Source organism: Tursiops truncatus, chromosome 17 (genome assembly GCF_011762595.2).
Source record: "Tursiops truncatus isolate mTurTru1 chromosome 17, mTurTru1.mat.Y, whole genome shotgun sequence".
NCBI classification, from domain to species: domain Eukaryota; kingdom Metazoa; phylum Chordata; class Mammalia; order Artiodactyla; family Delphinidae; genus Tursiops; species Tursiops truncatus.
In genome coordinates this window covers 51,103,283-51,120,928 of record NC_047050.1, presented here as the reverse complement: position 1 = coordinate 51,120,928, position 17,646 = coordinate 51,103,283, and the positions used below count along the sequence as shown (strand labels likewise).

Genomic DNA, 17,646 nt, shown 5'->3' with positions numbered 1-17,646 from the left:
ACTGTCTTAATGTATTAAGATAGTTTTTTAAATTAGTCAAATGGCAAAATTAGGCAAACCTTCTTAACAAAACCACTAGCAAAGCTCATAACTGTCAAACCATAATTCAAGTGCAGGGATTATTTTTGCAAGGAGCTCTTTGAATGTCTCTCACTTGAATCAGTTAGCTTCGTATTTGTTATATAGTAGTATAAACCAGAAAAGCCCCATCCTAACCCCAAATACACACAAACACACTGCCAGATTACAGAATATAGAGAAGCATAAAATAATTAAAAAACCAAACTGACCATAGACAGCCTTCTTCGTTTCATCCATATAACCATACGTTGACTAAAATATATCATTCATCTACTACATGACTTCACAGGTATTATAAAATGGACACTAGTTGACTTCAAGGAGTTTCTAATGACTCTGCCATTGCCAAGGTACCCTCAGAGAAACTCCATCATTGTTGATTAAAACAGTGTTTCAACTTTTACCTCACACTCCAGACCTTGAAAATCACGTCTTATGTCTTCAGCTATTATGGCAGGTGACATGGTTGTGGCAATTTCCAAGGTCTAAGAAAGACTAACTCTTAAACTGAAAAAAAAAAACCTGAAAAAGAGGTGACAATAGCAACAATTAAAATACTTGTTTGTTTGTTTAGCTTCTTAGTACTATTAGCTATGACTGGACAGATGTGTACAGAAACATCTTTAGACAGTATCCCAACAGTCGAAGGGAAGAAATATAATAACAACAACTAAAAGGAAATAAAACAAGGATTAATGAAAATAACTTTTCCAAGTATCATATTGTGTTGGATTTATTGAAAGAAGTTCTTTCAGAATTTAATAACTTCTAATATAGCACAAAATTTATGAATCACAGAAAAAAAAAGTTGTTTCTCTATACTACTCTATACTACCATAAAGGATCCTGTCATTTCAATTCATCTTTTTTCTTCTCAATTTCTCTTATGTAATTTATAAGTATTTAACTCAGCATATAATCATTGCATTTGTAAAATGGAGATAGAAACATCTAAGTATGACCTAGAATGTTTCCCTATGAGATCCAGAATCACCCAAGGACATTAACTCCCTTGAAGTCTATGCTCAAGCCGAGTGGCTTCCCACAGCTTTGAAGAAAGTTGTGAGGCAGAAAAGCAGTCACCTCGGTTTGCTGGAGCTGCGAGGGAAGAAATGTGCATGGAACTGTCCACCACAGCTGTGCTGAAATCACGGAAGCCAAAGAGGAGACGTGATGCAAGTCTCCACAGGTGGCTGCTACCACTGGTTGATTTGCATAGATTCACCTAATATTATCTCACCTTTTATAACAAATCTATCAGCAGAGGTCACAGTTTTGTGGAGTGGATGGAGTGATCACATTTGGTGGATTTTTATCTTATTTTATTTATTTATTTTTATTTCTTAATTTTTTGACAGCACCGCACAACTTGCAGGATCCTAGTTCCCTGACCAGGGATCGAACCAGGGTCCATGGCATTGGAGGCTCAGAGTCCTAACCACTGGACCTCCAGGGAATTCCCTGGTGGATTTTTATGTCAGAGGAAACAATATTAAATCATGAAGCTGAACATAGTTTAAGGTTAGTATAAATAAGTGGATGGTATTTGAGACTGAGGAGATCTAAGACTTTCAGTGTCCACATGCAACTTATACTCTTAGTAGTTATCTGTGGCATAAAATGCTTTCTGTCCATTAAATTTAAACATTTGCTAAACATATTCATTCACATCCATTAACAGATACTTTTGGTGGGTCCATTATGTGCCAGGTAGTGTGCTAGTTGTTGCACTTTACTGACCATGGTGCATGAAAACGTGTCTTCATTGATTTTTATAGCATTTTTAGGAGATTTGGGAAAGAGGAATATGCTATTTGGTAAAACCCCACTAAACTAATGACCTGGGATGGGGGCTGAGGAAAAGTGACATTGCTGAAGGTGCTACCCATCATGATATAAGAACAAATGTTTTGGAAGATAAATAGGGTTAGTGGTGGCAAGGTTGTTTTATTCTTGAATAAAGAGGATTCAAAGAATCCACTGTTGTTCACTCAATGCTGCAGTGCTTCAAATGTTATTTTTTATTTTTCTCATGTTCTCCAAGTATGAAAGAATAAGGTCATTCCAGCAAAGTTTGAGATTTACTTAAGCAGGCATTTTCTTTTACATGGCAAGATGAACTTTATCAAATAGAGTCTGTATACTAGAGCAGTGGCCCCAGGAATAAGCCAAATCCACTTCTACAAGAGCTGAACTTTACAGTCCACGTATTTTTGCCTTGCTTATTCCAGGTAAGTTGGAGATTACTTGGAACTACAAAGGTAATGGAGCAATCTGCTTTTCAATGATACACACAAGTATCTGGGTTTACTTTGCTATTGTTCAAAAAGGGACAGACACCTGAAACAATTACTTCAGTGCTGTCCACACTTCAGCCACTTGTTTAAACCTCATGATTTTTCGTCTTACCTAATATCAACATCAAGCGAACTCATTAACATCATTGACATCGTGAATTTGATGAGCTAGTCATATTTGCTCCAATACACATTAAAATGACTATTGAAATGGAAAACGTCTATCTCTGTGTTACTTATAATCATCTCAAAAAACCACACTGGTACATGTTGGGTGCCACTGGATTAAAATGATGTTCTTCTGACCAAGTGGTTAAGAGTCAAGTTGCACCAAAATGAAATAATTTGGAAGACAAAGGAAACTAAAGAGCCAGTTCTTTCAGTTTGATGCTTTATTGCTCACAATACACATATTGGTACAGACAGTTTCCCACAGCAGAGCACATGATACTGTACTTTCTTAAAGAAGAGTCCTTGTCCCACAAGGACACAGTGATTAATTCCCAAGTGATGAAATGAGTCAGCATACAACTTTCTAAAACTGATAGAAGGAAGCCAACGCATTCAGGAGCACATCAAAAGCAACATGCAAGTCCACGGTGTCGCAAGTAATCTGAAACTAATCACTACTCGCTTTTCAATACAAAGTTAATCTTAAAGCTTAAGTTCATGAAAGGCCTAGGTCCCTGAGCTAGCTCTGATTTCTATGGTTAACATAATTGGATAAATCCAGGGTTGTTAAGGACCCCTGGATAATATACACAGGTATAAATACTTTAAAATATACGGTGATGATAAGATATAGAAACAAAGATATACATGTATATGTATATATACACATATTTTCCACTTCGAAAATTAAGACTATAAGAGTACTTTTGGAATTATAATGCTTATAAGACACATAGTGTACTATATTTTCTATACATAATAAATGAAATATTTAGAAAGTAAATATAGCTGACCTATATGCTTTTTAACTCTATATTCCAGTGTATGGGTGAATATTTCCTCACCAAATACAAGCACAGGTAGGTTCTTGACTTCCTTTACTTTTTCTTTACTTGGAGTTTTATTGGTGGTGGCAAATATTAAAGGACTAGCTGCCTTCCTTAATCTCTCATGAAATGGACATACTTTGGACCCGTATCCATAATGTCCAGAGCCTTGCTCTAATGTTTATTTGTACCTCCCTGACCTCACTCGTCTTATTTCTCCCACATGTATTGTCTTTTCTTTATCTAAATCAAACGTATCCTTGAAAGAAGTCCTGTGTTCTTGACAACGTTATCCTTAATGACTCCAGGCACCAAAGATGTCCCTTTACCTCTGAAGAGTTCAATTGTTTGTAGTCTGAAATCACACAATTTGGCTTCCAGTTATGCATTCTGTATTTCTTATGTTTCTGTGTTAATATGTTATCACGAGATTGTAATCTCCTTGAGGGCAGAGGCAATGCATTAGTCTTGAATTATTAAATTAGGATGTGGAAGTGCTATTGAAATTGTCAAGCACTACACATATGTAAGGAATTGTTCTGACCCTCATCTAGCACACTTAATGTAGTGCCTTTCACTGAGCTGGGAGAACTGTTTAGAAAAATAAAAACCAGATAGAACTAGTTATCTTATTGTGTAGAAAGATTTAGAGGCAAATTGGACATTAGCAGAAAATTAAAAAATATATTAGCTTGCAATTCATTGATTTATTCATACATTTACCAGATACTTAGGGACATCATCCAAGTTTAGATAATTTGTGGAATACAAAGATGAAATAGACTTACTCTCAAGGAGTTTTTCATGTAGTTTGTTTATTAAGAATTATGATAGTAAAGAGCCTTGAAGGTCTACATTGGGGGCTATGACTCAGTGGTTTTCAAGGTATGGTCAGAGGACTCCAGGGATCAAAATTACCTAATAAGAATCTTGGGGCAACGTCAAATAAAGTGCATTTTAAGATAAGCTTCCAGGGCTTCCATGGTGGCGCAGTGGTTGAGAGTTCACCTGCCGATGCAGGGGATGGGTTCGTGCCCCGGTCCGGGAGAGGCCACAACAGTGAGAGGCCCACGCAAAAAAAAAAAAAAAAAAAAAAGATAAGCTTCCAGATAATTCTTACGTATATTAAAGTGGGAGTGATTTATTATTCTTGGCTAAGGTGTAAACATTTAGCCTCCTTACTGGGGCATTTTGTGCCATTTCAGGAATACAGAAAATGTTCTTAATTGTCTTCTAAATTCAGACCTGTGGTTAAGTTCAATCTTATTCTACTGCCATGTTGTGTTTATTTTTCTGTTCTGGAAAGTCTCCATCTTTATCAATATCAGTTCATAACATTCTTGAGAAAGTTCATTCTCTCTTTCTTACAAGTCAGAGAACGACCATATGCACAAAAATTAAGTCCATTATTCTGTGAGGAATGAAATATTCACTTATGGGTGTTGCTTAGAGGCTCAATAAGTTGCAGGAACTCTAGCCAACTCCATTGTTTTTAATCCCATCCTTTTAACTTGTATAACATTCAAAATGCTTTTATTTCCATTATTTCAGTTGAGAGCCTGTAGTACGGACTTGACCCAGATGCTCCTCCACGAGGATATACAGGTGATCATTGTGTGGATTTGCTGTTTATTGGCCATAAAACTGTCTTTTGTTCTCTTGCGATCCAGATTTGACAGTTCGGACAATGTGCTGTCCCAGCTGAACTATTTCATCCAGCTTAATTTTTCCAGACGTAATCTCTAAAATATAAACCAATCACCTCATGTTGGATTTGCCATAAATGTACTTGGTTTAGAATAATGTAAACAAGCCTGACAACACTGTCTACAAACGTTCTTGGCAATTCTTTTCACAGAGATTACTCGAATATTAAAATCAGAACCATATAGATTTAGTTTATATCAGCGTAGTCCATTTGGTTCTAACCGTCTCAGAAACAAAACTATTCCCCAGTGGGCACTCTCGTAAATGAGCTTTTCTGCTGAGTGACTTGAGATTACAGACTAAACATAAAAACAAAATATTACAGGGCTGTATCTGACCTTTCTCCCCCGTGTGATCAATGAAGTTAAAAATTAATCAATATTTCTAATTATAGTTCATAAAATAGAATCATAATACATGAACGATCTTAATTGCTTCTTTAAAACATTTCTTGTAGGGCGCGGTCAGCTAACTGCTACGCGGCAGGAAGCTGAAATAAGCTGAGTCATCCTTCCTGTGGCCACTGCGCTTGCGTAAAGTAGCGACCTATCCGATGCTGGCTCACAAATCGCACCATCGGCGAAAGCCAATCACAGAGCGACACATGTTCTTAATCCCTATATAAGCAGACTGCTATAGGATTGCGGGGTCTTCCTTCCATCTTTCTTCAACCAAGCTGTGCTCCAATAAGGTGTGATACGAGAAGAATCTTGCGTGTGGCGGCTCGTTATTCTGCCGGTCAGAAACGGCTCGCCGCAAGTGGTGCCGAAACCCGGGAACTTCGCGCCCTGCATGGAGGACCGATTCAGAACTCGACACACGGAGTGAACCGTCGGTGAGTAGTCCAGTCAAGATAGCGTATCAGAGAATGAACAAACAGGGACTACGGTAGACAGGCCTGAAAATATGAAAAAAAAAAAAAAAAAAAAAAAAACAAAAGGAAAAGCAAGAAACAGTGCCAGGATTATATCTAATCCTAGATGAGTTTAAGGAATTATATTTGTTTCAACCTGATATCTAATAGAGGGATAAGACGTAAGTTATAAGGCATGACCGCCCCTATAGGAGCCCGCGGAAATTTAAACCGCCGAGGCTTGGGTTTTTCTCAAGGGTCACTGAGTTTATGATTACATGGAGGACCACAACACCTGTGTGGGTACCTCAGTGGCCTTTGTCAAAGGAAAAGCTGGAGGCGGCATCCAAACTAGTGGATGAGCAGTTACAATTAGGGCATTTAGAACCCTCCTAGTCACCCTGGAATAATTAAGAAAAAATTAGGGAAATGGCGTCTTTTCTATTCCTTTGAATAGTCGAGATAAAGCCTCTTGTATGGAGTTGCTTGAACAGGCCTTAGGCGTTTTGATTAAATATTTAGGGAATGGGGGATTGTTTCTTGCTCCCGAGGGAAATTTTTTAGGAGCCTGATCTTAATTCCCCAAGCCAATTGACCCCAGAAGCCCATCAGGCACTTCAAAAGGTAGAACAAGCTATTACAAATGCACAATTAGAACGCTGTGATGATTCTCAACCTGTTTGGATGTGTCCTTTTAATTTAATTTCCACACGCGCTCTAACAAGCTAGACTCTACGACACAGGCTCAAGAGTTTCATAAGCTATATCATGTGTCATCTACAGTCTTAAGAAAAAAATTTAACATTACCAGAGCTTTGGCTAGGAATATTGTGAAGAGTTGTTACCCAAAAGACTGGGGTTAACCCCAGAGGCATTCCAAAAGCTTTGCTCTTTTTTGTCAAAAAATGCAGGTGATTCATATTACAGGCTTGCCCTATAATCCACAAGGCCATGGCCGACGAAAAGCCCAAGGAAGGAGTCAAGACTGAGAACAACGATCATATTAATTTGAAGGTGGCGGGGCAGGATGGTTCTGTGGTGCAGTTTAAGATTAAGAGGCATACACCACTTAGTAAACTAATGAAAGCCTATTGTGAACGACAGGGTTTGTCAATGAGGCAGATCAGCTTAAAGAACTCTTAATAAAACAAAAAGGGGGAATCGCAGAGAACTGTACCCCTAGACAGAGACTTTCACTTGCCTTATTTACCATAAATTTTTTACATTTAAATGATGATAAAGAAACCTCTGCTGAACGCCATGTGGCAACAAACCATAAAAATTATGGCAAAGTGATGTGGAAAGATGTGTTGTCCAATCAATGGAAGGGCCCGGATCGTGTTATTACTCGATCCAGGGGATCTCTTTGTGTCTCCCCACAGGATCAAGATCCGATCTGGGTGCCATCAAGACTGACGAGAATTGTTGAAGAAAACTTCAGAGAAGATGCTGAGCTGGATGTTCCTGATGATTCTTAATCGAAGTCTTTGTATTAGTTGGAATTCCACAAAGGATTATTCAAATTGTGCTTAATCGAAGTCTTTGTATTAGTTGGAATTCCACAAAGGATTATTCAAATTGTGCAACTGAGTGCTGCCGGGCTGGAGTCCGTTGCCTTTGGAGATTTTGCCTCTTGGCTCTCTTCTGCCTTTTCCTTCTTTGGGGAGTGGGTGGGGGTAGGAATCTTTGGAGTCTGCTGCGTATTTGGGATTATGCTGTGTCTCTGGTTGGTCTGTCGTGTGCGCATCAGGGCACATCGAGATAGGGTCCTGCTCACTCAGGCACTTCTGGCTATTAAGGAAGGAGATTCTCCCGCAGCCTGGCTCTCCGCCCTGAATAATTCGAAATGATTGCCCTTGCACAGAGAGGCCTTGTTGCCATTGCACCTCTATAGGGAGTCATCCATTGTCCTGATTGCCCTTGCACAGAGAGGCCTTGTCGCCATTGCACCTCTATAGGGAGTCATCCATTGTCCTGATTGCCCTTGCACAGAGAGGCCTTGTTGCCATTGCACCTCTATAGGGAGTCAGCCATTGTCCTGATTGCCCTTGCACAGAGAGGCCTTGTTGCCATTGCACCTCTATAGGGAATCAGCCATTATTCTGAGTCAGCCTTTGCACCCTGCAGCCCTTGTTGGCATTGCACGCAGGAAGGTGTCTCAGACATGCCAACGGAAAACTGCCCTCGAACAGTGAGCACATCATGAGGTGAACACTTGTACGGGCTACATTCCGCTTGGTGTTCTAATAAATAAAAAAGGGGGAGATGTAGGGCGCGGTCAGCTAACTGCTACGCGGCAGGAAGCTGAAATAAGCTGAGTCATCCTTCCTGTGGCCACTGCGCTTGCGTAAAGTAGCGACCTATCCGATGCTGGCTCACAAATCGCACCATCGGCGAAAGCCAATCACAGAGCGACACATGTTCTTAATCCCTATATAAGCAGACTGCTATAGGATTGCGGGGTCTTCCTTCCATCTTTCTTCAACCAAGCTGTGCTCCAATAAGGTGTGATACGAGAAGAATCTTGCGTGTGGCGGCTCGTTACTCTGCCGGTCAGAAACGGCTCGCCGCAATTTCTGTTTCTAATTCATGTTCTAAATATTGCCAAAATGTTATATCTTGAGATGATATTATATTGATTTAGTTTTTCCTCATTGGATTGTGAAATCCTTAAGAATGGGGAGAGCCTTTTATTTTCTTAAATTTCTGCAATCGTTTTTCACATATGGAGTATTCTTTTATTGGTTTCTCAGTGAAGCTCTGAAATGCCAGACTTCCACTTATCTGTGAGGGAAAAAACATTGAGCAGCTCAACTCTACACATGACTCCCCACCATGAAAATTGGGAGATAAATAGAAACTTTAGAAGCATCAGTTCTTCCACAATTTGAACATGATTTTATGAAACACACAAGTGTTTAGAGCAACTATATATATATACATATATATATATATATATACACACACACACATACATATCACATATATTTGAGAGTACACTTAAGATAGTTCATGTCCAGGTTTAGTCTTGAATAAAGTCACATAAAACTGGCTGCTCTGAGGAAAACCATGTTTGCGGAGGGAGAAGAGTTTGATAGGGGAGGTGGGGAAGGAGAGAAAAATATATTTATTACTACAGAGTGCTGTAAGGCTTCTTCATGTGCATTACTCTAAAAACTTATATTCGCTCAGCCAAATCTTGGTTTTGATGGTTATTTGCTATGGACAACTACAGATAAACAGAAAACACATTGCTAGAGATGTCCATACTCTGCTTTTTCCAAGGAGAACAAGTGACTCCAAATAGTTTAAATAAATGTCCTTTTAGCCTGGATGGACTGGTTGTCTGTGGCTGTTCCACCATTCACATCCAGTTCCCTTACTCCATGATCAAATAGTCCAACCCCTTTGTGAGCTGCACTTGGGAGACATAAGTAATGTTGCATATATTATTTATAGAATTCATAGAGCCATGGGTAAGCTATTTAAAATCTCCTTTTCCTCCCCAAAGTTAATCTTTTCTCTCATGTTTATAGATTTAACGTAGTTTGGAATGATGTAACTCTTATTCTTTAAGAGTAAGTCCATAACCATGTGGACTCAGCTTTACTATGACATACTGTCATTATTACTCCAACACATTCTTCTGAAAATGAAACAATTCAAGTATCTATTTAAGACTTAGTTACACTAACCTAAGTTTTATGGCTATAGTTTTCTTTGACTTAACTAGCTGTTTAGCACAAATCAGCCATGTGTTTGGGTATATCGTCAAGGTGTACTGTTCCATGCATTTGGCCTGTTTAAGAGTGATTACAGAGTTTTCACTTTTCTCATTTCTCTTTAGCGTTTAGAATATTTGTGTTGGAGTGAAGCTCTAGAACTAAACTCATAATACTGATGGAGAAGTCTTAAGAGGAAATTTATGTCTGCTTGTTTTATTCATGATCTGTGCCCTTTACCTAATTACCTCAGGTCCAAGATCTAACCAAAGACACTCAGCAATTAATGAAATTGGAAGTAATAAAATAGCTCAAGGAATTTTATTAAGGGAGGCCTTAATAACATCACTCCGTCAGCAATTTTTAATCTATTTTTCATTTGATGGTTTGTTAACTTTTGATTATTTATGGCAATATTTTATGATTTAGTACAGTGTGATAAAGAATACCTTAAAAAGTTATATTTCTGCTGTGTAAACCCAAATATCTATTGGATATTGCATGGGAACATTTAATTTCATAATGGCATTTGCTTTAGAGTTGAAACGCTATGAACTGTGTTCTTTTGAATTTCCCACGTGGTCTAAAACTAACAGATTATTAGCAAATAACTTTTTAAACATTAAAACAAAAACTGAGCCCATATATTAAATTTCCAAAGGTGGGAAGAGTATATTGTGCTCTGTGTATAACATATAAAACTAATCATAATTTTTTTCAACATCTGATATTACCACTCTGCAAAGAATATTTTTTAAATTATTTAAGCCATCAGGTCACAAGAATTTTAATCAGCATGCTGGCTTATAAAAAGAAAAAAGAAAGACATTTCTTTATTTTCTTTCCCTAATATCTATACAGTTTAGGGAATTAATTCCTGATCCCTGGTCTTATCATGAGAAAATCACAGCTGTAGTGAGACTGTGATGAAGATAATGTTGATTAAGTACCTACCAGCATGCCTGAGACAGAGTAGATGCTCAATGATATCAGTTCTTTTCCATAATGAAAAAAATCTAATATATTCCAATCCTCATGGATAAGCAATTTACACATCCATGTGTATGTACTTGTATGCAACTGCATACGTGCATGTGTGATTTGGGGTTGGGTCACTCTAGTGCTCTATCTATATGATCCCAAAATTAATATTTAATCCAGGATGAAAAGTCAGTTAAAATAGTTTTCTTAGTGTCGTGCATATAGACCTTTAGTGTATTTCCTGTAAGTGTTTGCTTGCATTTGTTTACGGAAACAGTGACAGGATAAGAACGTTTTCATGGAGTAGATGAGGGCAATTTTCACCAAAGCATGTTCGGGACTGAGGTTCTGGGTGGCAGAGTCTCCATGAAGCAGCATTTAAAAACTGAAGTTTGAAAAATAGAGTGATATATTCTTCGTAAAGAAGGTGTTTATGTGGGTAATTATCATTAGCAATTAGGTTTCAGGGAAAAATCCACAAGATAAGTATATACCCTGGAAAGGGAAAATGCCAGTCTATGGGGCACTTAGAAGTACACAGTCCTTTTTGACCCAGTCATTAAAAGTCAGACACAGACCTACTAGAGAACGGACTTGAAGATATGGGGAGGGGGAAGGGTGAGCTGTGACAAAGCGAGAGAGAGATATGGACATATATACACTACCAAACGTAAGGTAGATAGCTAGTGGGAAGCAGCCGCATAGCACAGGGAGATCAGCTCGGTGCTTTGTGACCGCCTGGAGGGGTGGGATAGGGAGGGTAGGAGGGAGATGCAAGAGGGAGGAGATATGGGAACATATGTATATGTATAACTGATTCACTTTGTTATAAAGCAGAAACTAACACACCATGGTAAAGCAATTATACCCCCAATAAAGATGTTAAAAAAAAAAAAAGTCAGTTATTACTGAACCGACACCAAGGACGATTTTTACACTTGGCCAAATCTTAGTAGGTGAGTCGATTGAAAGGGATTAAAGTAGGACCTGACAGATTCACATTCACAACTCTCTAATAATCACTGGAATAGAAGAGCAGGCCTTAGTCATAACTATAAAGAGATATTAATAATGAGATGAAATTAGTTTTAGCTCTATTGGAAATAAAGCCAACAAAATTTTGCATTGCTTTGATTTAGAATCTGTAAACAAAATGTCACAAGCATTTGGAAAAAAAAAAAAGAGAGAGAACCTACAAATGACAAGCAGGCAGGAAGGAAAGACACTTGCAGACAAGTTGAAATCCATAGGCTACCATGCTCAGTGGGGAGTCTTCAGCTGGAAGTGTAATAGTCAGCCTTTGGCTGACTTAGAATAGCAAGTAAGCTTTTGAGAATGTTTCAGACTTTTAGCTAGATTCAGCTAGAAGGATTTGCTTGACATGGCTCAGTAGTTTATAGGATTTTCTTCTCAAATGCTCAAATAGGATTTTCTTCCTGAAAAGTCTCAGAGGAAGAAGTAAAACCTTATTTTAAATACTTGGTCTTGTCTTGGCTACTTTTCAATATTAATTATATGTTAGTATGTATCTTCACAGTTATTCAATCTTGATATTTCTCCTGTCTCACCCATCGTTTAGACGCCTTGCAGAGTACAGAGCTGGATTTATCTAAATATCAAATCTACATGTCTTCTCAGTGAGTAATTTTGGCTATTTTGGGGTTTGGCTATTTACATTAAAGTTGAATGGTGACTCACCATCTACACTTTGTAAGATATAAAAATCAACTCAGAATTTTATAAGCATTATGACTTTTTTTTCATATGGTGAATATATTTGTCTGAAATCTCATTTTTACTCCTCAAATTTTTTTTCTATTTTCCCCTGTAGTTTCAAATATTCATGAAAATAGCACTGTACTTTATTAAAATGAAATGCTAAATGAAAACATTAAAAATTTTCATGTTGCCAAATTACCACATGTATAAATAATTTGGGAGGGGTGAGAAAATACATTTGATAAAGTTATTTTGAATAAGGTAAACTGATGTCTAGATTTTATCTAAACTTCACAGCCCCAGAAAATAAAGTGTCAAATTAAATGGAAAATTTCCACCATTTGGGTCTTCCACAGATCTGCTCAGTTTTTCTATGATATACATTTTCCTGATACGAGAAGGAAGCTGTGAATCATTCTAACGGGTTAAAGTGTCTTGGGGCAGCAGGTTAGAGCACTGGTGAGGACTTTATCTGCTCTGTCGTCTCATACCAGTATTGGCTGTTTCCTCTCTTGGGTTGATAACTGCACAGATTCTCATTTTCTTTATCATCCATTTCCTTCTACTTCATGAATCAACTTTGGCTAATGGTTATTTCAGAAGCCAAGCAGGTGTCATCAAAAGACACTTTCGTGGCAGACAAGTAAGTGTCAGTGACAGTGATGTCATCAAGCTCTGTGCTGAAATGATCTGACTCCTTGATGACGCTGTAATTGAGGGCCACACTGTAGTTAGCCGGCTTCTCCACCGGCTTCTGCTTACAGTTGCAGAGCTTTCTGAAGGCTGCACGGAATTTCTGGGACATGAGATTGTAAATCACTGGGTTGATGGCACTGTTGAGATAAATGCAAATTCTGCAAAAGAGCAAGAACCAATTTTCTTGGAAAGGGCTGGAGAGAAATGAGTTGACAACCACAAGAGTTCTGTAGGGCATCCATAAAAGGGCAAACAGAATGACAACAACTGCCAGCATCTTGGTGACCTGTGGAGAAACAGAAATGCAAAGCAAACACAAATTAAAACAAAACAGAACCGAAACATGAAAATAAAACGACTCCGCCTCTGCCCTCCTCCAGCATTTAGTTCCCAAGATGTAGTCTGAGACAAGGACTTAAGTGTAGGCAGTTTACAGTATTTGGGAGATGAACCCAGGAAGCAGGATTAAAGGCATAGAAGAGAGTGTGAGAGAGGAGGAAAAGCCAAAATACGGTGTGTTTTTGAGACAACTCCCACTGCGGGCAACTGTGGATCAAGTAATGTGTTTCGGGATCATCTGTCCAGAGACAGGGAAGCTGAGGCATTTATCTACTGGCTGCCATCTCCCCTTTGTTGAGAGGTGCCTTAGGGGCTTTAAATGCATGGTACTTCCAAGTTTCACCTACCTGGAAACTCCTAGGGGCTTTAGACAGAACCTTGAGGCAGAGAAGAGGAGAGACAGTCAGGGGACATTGGATACCTGTAGTGCAGTGTTCTCAGCAAGCAGGAACCATCCACAATAGCCATGAAATCATGGCTGAAACCACAGTCTGTCTCAGAGGATGTGACCCAGGGCACCAAAAGTGTCTGCGGTGAACACTAGGACACCTAGGGTCTAATTCCATCTTTACTCACCTTTCCTTCGACAGCAACACTTTACATATTTTAAAATAAGTTTTTAGTATCTATAGTCTCTTACAGAGTTTGACAAATTTCAGCTTCCTCAGTCCAGACTTTCTAGATGTTCTGAACTTGAAAACTACTGCAAATAGAAGGAACTGATACTTCCTCTTTCATCCTTCCCAACCTCTCAGCTGTTTTCCTAAAGCCCTCTCCCCCAGCCTCTATCTTGTTCTGGCATTGAGAGAGATCCTGTTTTTACACAGGGCTTTTAAAAGTTCTTTAGCGTAGAAATAAGGATTCCACAGCTAGATACTCACTCTGTCATTAGTATCTACTATAAATTCAGCTCCTTGTACTTAATCCTGATAATAGAATCCATCTTGCTCTCCTGTGTTAGAATACCTTCCGTTCCCCTCTTAGCACTCCTTCTGATACTGGGGCTCTGTCCTACCCTTAACCATATCTTGTCCACCCCAGGAACTCCCCATGAATCCCACATCGTGGGGGTAATGCTCCCCTCTTGCTGTTATTCTATAGTAACTGCCTTCTTCCGTGGCTCATATCATTTGCTGTAAGACTTCTCACTTAGGGACACACAGAGCCTTTATCGTTTTTTGAACCACTACTATCTTTTTTTGAACAACTCCTACAACTTCTTTGCAATGGCACCTATGAGCTGTCTATCCACCTACTCTCAAGCTACTGTGTTTGCTCTTCTTCCAGGGCCATTTGATCACTTTCTTGAAGTCCTTCCTACCCTCTAAGGATGCGCCCCACGCCCTCCAGCTCTACCTCACTCACCGTTCCCTGAGTGACCACGGTTCATTGTCCTTCTGACTCACCGCCTGTAGGATAATTACATTTTATATTTGGCTTACTGGGGTAGGGAAGTTGTCCAGTGGGAAGATATGATTTTCACATTGGTTCATATAATACCAAGTAAAACATTTCAGAGATTCCTGACTTCTTTCAGAGATAAAGAGGACCTATTCAGACAAGAGGTTAATGGAAGCCTGCTTTTTCAAAGCTGACTTTTAAGATTATGAGTAAATACGTTAATTGATCCTAGGAAACTAAAGGCTTAATTCAGTGATAAATAGTCTGAGCTTTGGAAGGAGCCATAGTAATTATCATCTTCATCGTCACCATCATCACTCACATCCCTGCCTGATTCCACTGCCTCGTACTCCAGGTTCTCTGATATCAGGTCACTGCTTCACACTTACCAACATCCTCTCACTCCTTGCCAAGGACTAAGCATCTTATATTTGAGCCCCTGGTTTGATTTACAATTGGATTGCTAGCATCACATTTGAGTCTTTATAATGGCCCATCATAAAGATATGTAAACATAATCTTATTTAATGCTTTTAATAACTCCGTGTGTAAGCTAGTATTGGTTCCTTTTTGCCTATGAAGAAATTGAGGTTTAGAGGATATATGTGATTTGTCTAAAGACACCTGGCTAGTAAGTGACAGCCATGATTCGAGCTAAGTCTGCTTAAGCCAAAGCCCATGCTCTTTCCTTTATACTTTGCTCTCCCTGTGAAAGTCTTTTGCATTTTCATTAATGATATTTCTACCATGTTACTCCCACATGGTTGCCAAAAACATTTAATCTATTCTAAGTATAATTTCAACATACTTATTGCTGCTTAATTTCTGAACTTAAAGGTTGAATTTTATCTGTTTATTTTCCCCTACTATTTTCAGATGAAACACTGAATTCACATATAATATCTACCTACCTCTTTTTAATTAATGTAAGGGGGCAACTTTCATTGTCTCAAAGAAAAGCAGTCTGTTTCTAGGTTAGTATCTCTGCCATGCGCTTCCACAGGCCCCCATGCATACATTGGCATCACTCCCCAAACTTTTTATTGCAATGAGTTATATTTGTCCACCTGTCCCATAGATGGTGAGCTTCTTCAGGACATGAGTAAAGTTTATTCATTTCTCTTTCCTCAGGTATTTAATACAGTATGTGACATAAGATAGCCCTCAATTAATGTTGAATAAATTCAGGCATGGAAAGAATTATTTCAAAATATGTAATCATGATCCTTTTCTGTTTTTTTTTTTTCATTCAGTGAACATTTATTAAGCACTTGCCATATCCTAGGGACTTTTCTAGATGTTGGGGATTCGAACAGTAAGGCTCTCTCCTCTTTTCATGTTGCTTATATCAATGCATTGTGAAGTCACTGACTTTATACATTAAAAATAAGCAGACTGTGATATATGCCTTGTGATATATATGAGTCCAGGGTTCTGAGGAAGGATTAACTTACTCCACCTGCAGAGAAGGGGAGGCTTCATGAACCTGGTTCCTTTGGAGCTGACCCCTCTTCACTCCATACTCCATCCTGGAGGAGACACCATTCCTCGAGTATTCCTTTTCTGGGTTTTTAATACTCCAACATATTGTTAGAGGATTTTTGCAAACACTTAATTTTTTAATATTAAAAAATCCCTTTTAAATAGAAATTGGTTAATTAGTAAAATGAGTCCTTAATATACTTCAGCTTTTTGTTTAAAATATACATTTTTTAAATGTTAAGGAGATGTTAAAATAAAATAAATGCAGTGATGTTTCTAAGACTGTCCCGGAGGAACATATGTCTCCAGTGGGATAATAGAGAATACATTCAATCTCACTCATAATTATTTTTAGTTAATTCCAAATATCTTTGATTGAGCTTAATCACTTTCTAAAATGTTCCCAAGTTTTTGGTGTAGCCATAGCTTGGATTTTAATAGTTCTTAATACAGGAGCAAATACCTAGAAAGGAAATGTCCTAGAGATTGTCTTCCATACCCAATTAATTTCACTGTTGGTTGCTGAAGTTTTATTTCTGTTGTGGTTCCAAATAAGTGACAAAAATGCAAAGTTGAAAATATCGTTGGGCCATTGTTTTTAGGCATTGACATTTTTACTGGGGAAGTGCACAGGATACAAAATGAGTTGAAAGATTGCTTATTTACAGACGCCTCTGCCCCAGGACCTAAAGGTCTTTGAGAAACAGCATGAAACAATCTTCAGGGGAAAATGATCTTACCATATATATATGTATATAACCATATATTTTTGATTGGGAAGGAATTAATTTACTCATTTACTCTAGGAGATTCATTGGCATTCCTACTGTGTACCAGTCAATGTCCTGGCTGTTGAGGATTCGACAGTGACCCAGAGACACATTGCCAATAGCTTCATGTATCTTATAATCTGATACAATGTGACAAATGCTAGGACGGGAAAGTTTTGGTTCTATGAGAGCCCCCGATCTGGACTTGAGGTTGAGGACTGGTGAGTGAGGATTTGGTCTCAGTGGTAGTTAAGCCGAAGTCTGAAGATAAGGAGAGGCAGGACAAGTGTTACTGCAGAGACTGGGTGTGTGTGACAGTCTGGAGGCATGAGATAGTGGGGCATAGCATGAAGACCAGAAGTAATTTAGTGTGCAAGTTCTGCAGACCATGGAAAGAAGTGGAGCGATCTCTTTTCTCTAGGAAGCTTGTGGAAATCATAACAAAATCCATCATTTTCTGTGGGGTGCTTGGCATTCCTTCTGCTAGGACAGAAGGGGAGATGCAGCTGCCAAAGGGGATGTAGAGTGTTGAGTCCTAAAAGGGTCAGCTCCATGCAGCTAAAAAGTCAACGAAGAAGTAGGCAGCCATTTTTGCAGAGT

General features: G+C 38.6%; 1 protein-coding gene across 1 annotated transcript in view; it reads right to left on the bottom strand.

Annotated features, from left to right (window-relative positions):
• Window positions 1-5,997: 5,997 nt before the first annotated feature.
• TRHR (thyrotropin releasing hormone receptor) overlaps window positions 5,998-17,646 on the bottom strand; it is a 562,879-nt gene continuing 551,230 nt past the window's right edge. The window contains exon 13 of the mRNA XM_033842840.2: window positions 5,998-13,340. Within this exon, the coding sequence (XP_033698731.1) occupies window positions 12,933-13,340 (408 nt within the window). The 3' untranslated portion in view covers window positions 5,998-12,932. The remainder of the gene's footprint in view (window positions 13,341-17,646) is intronic.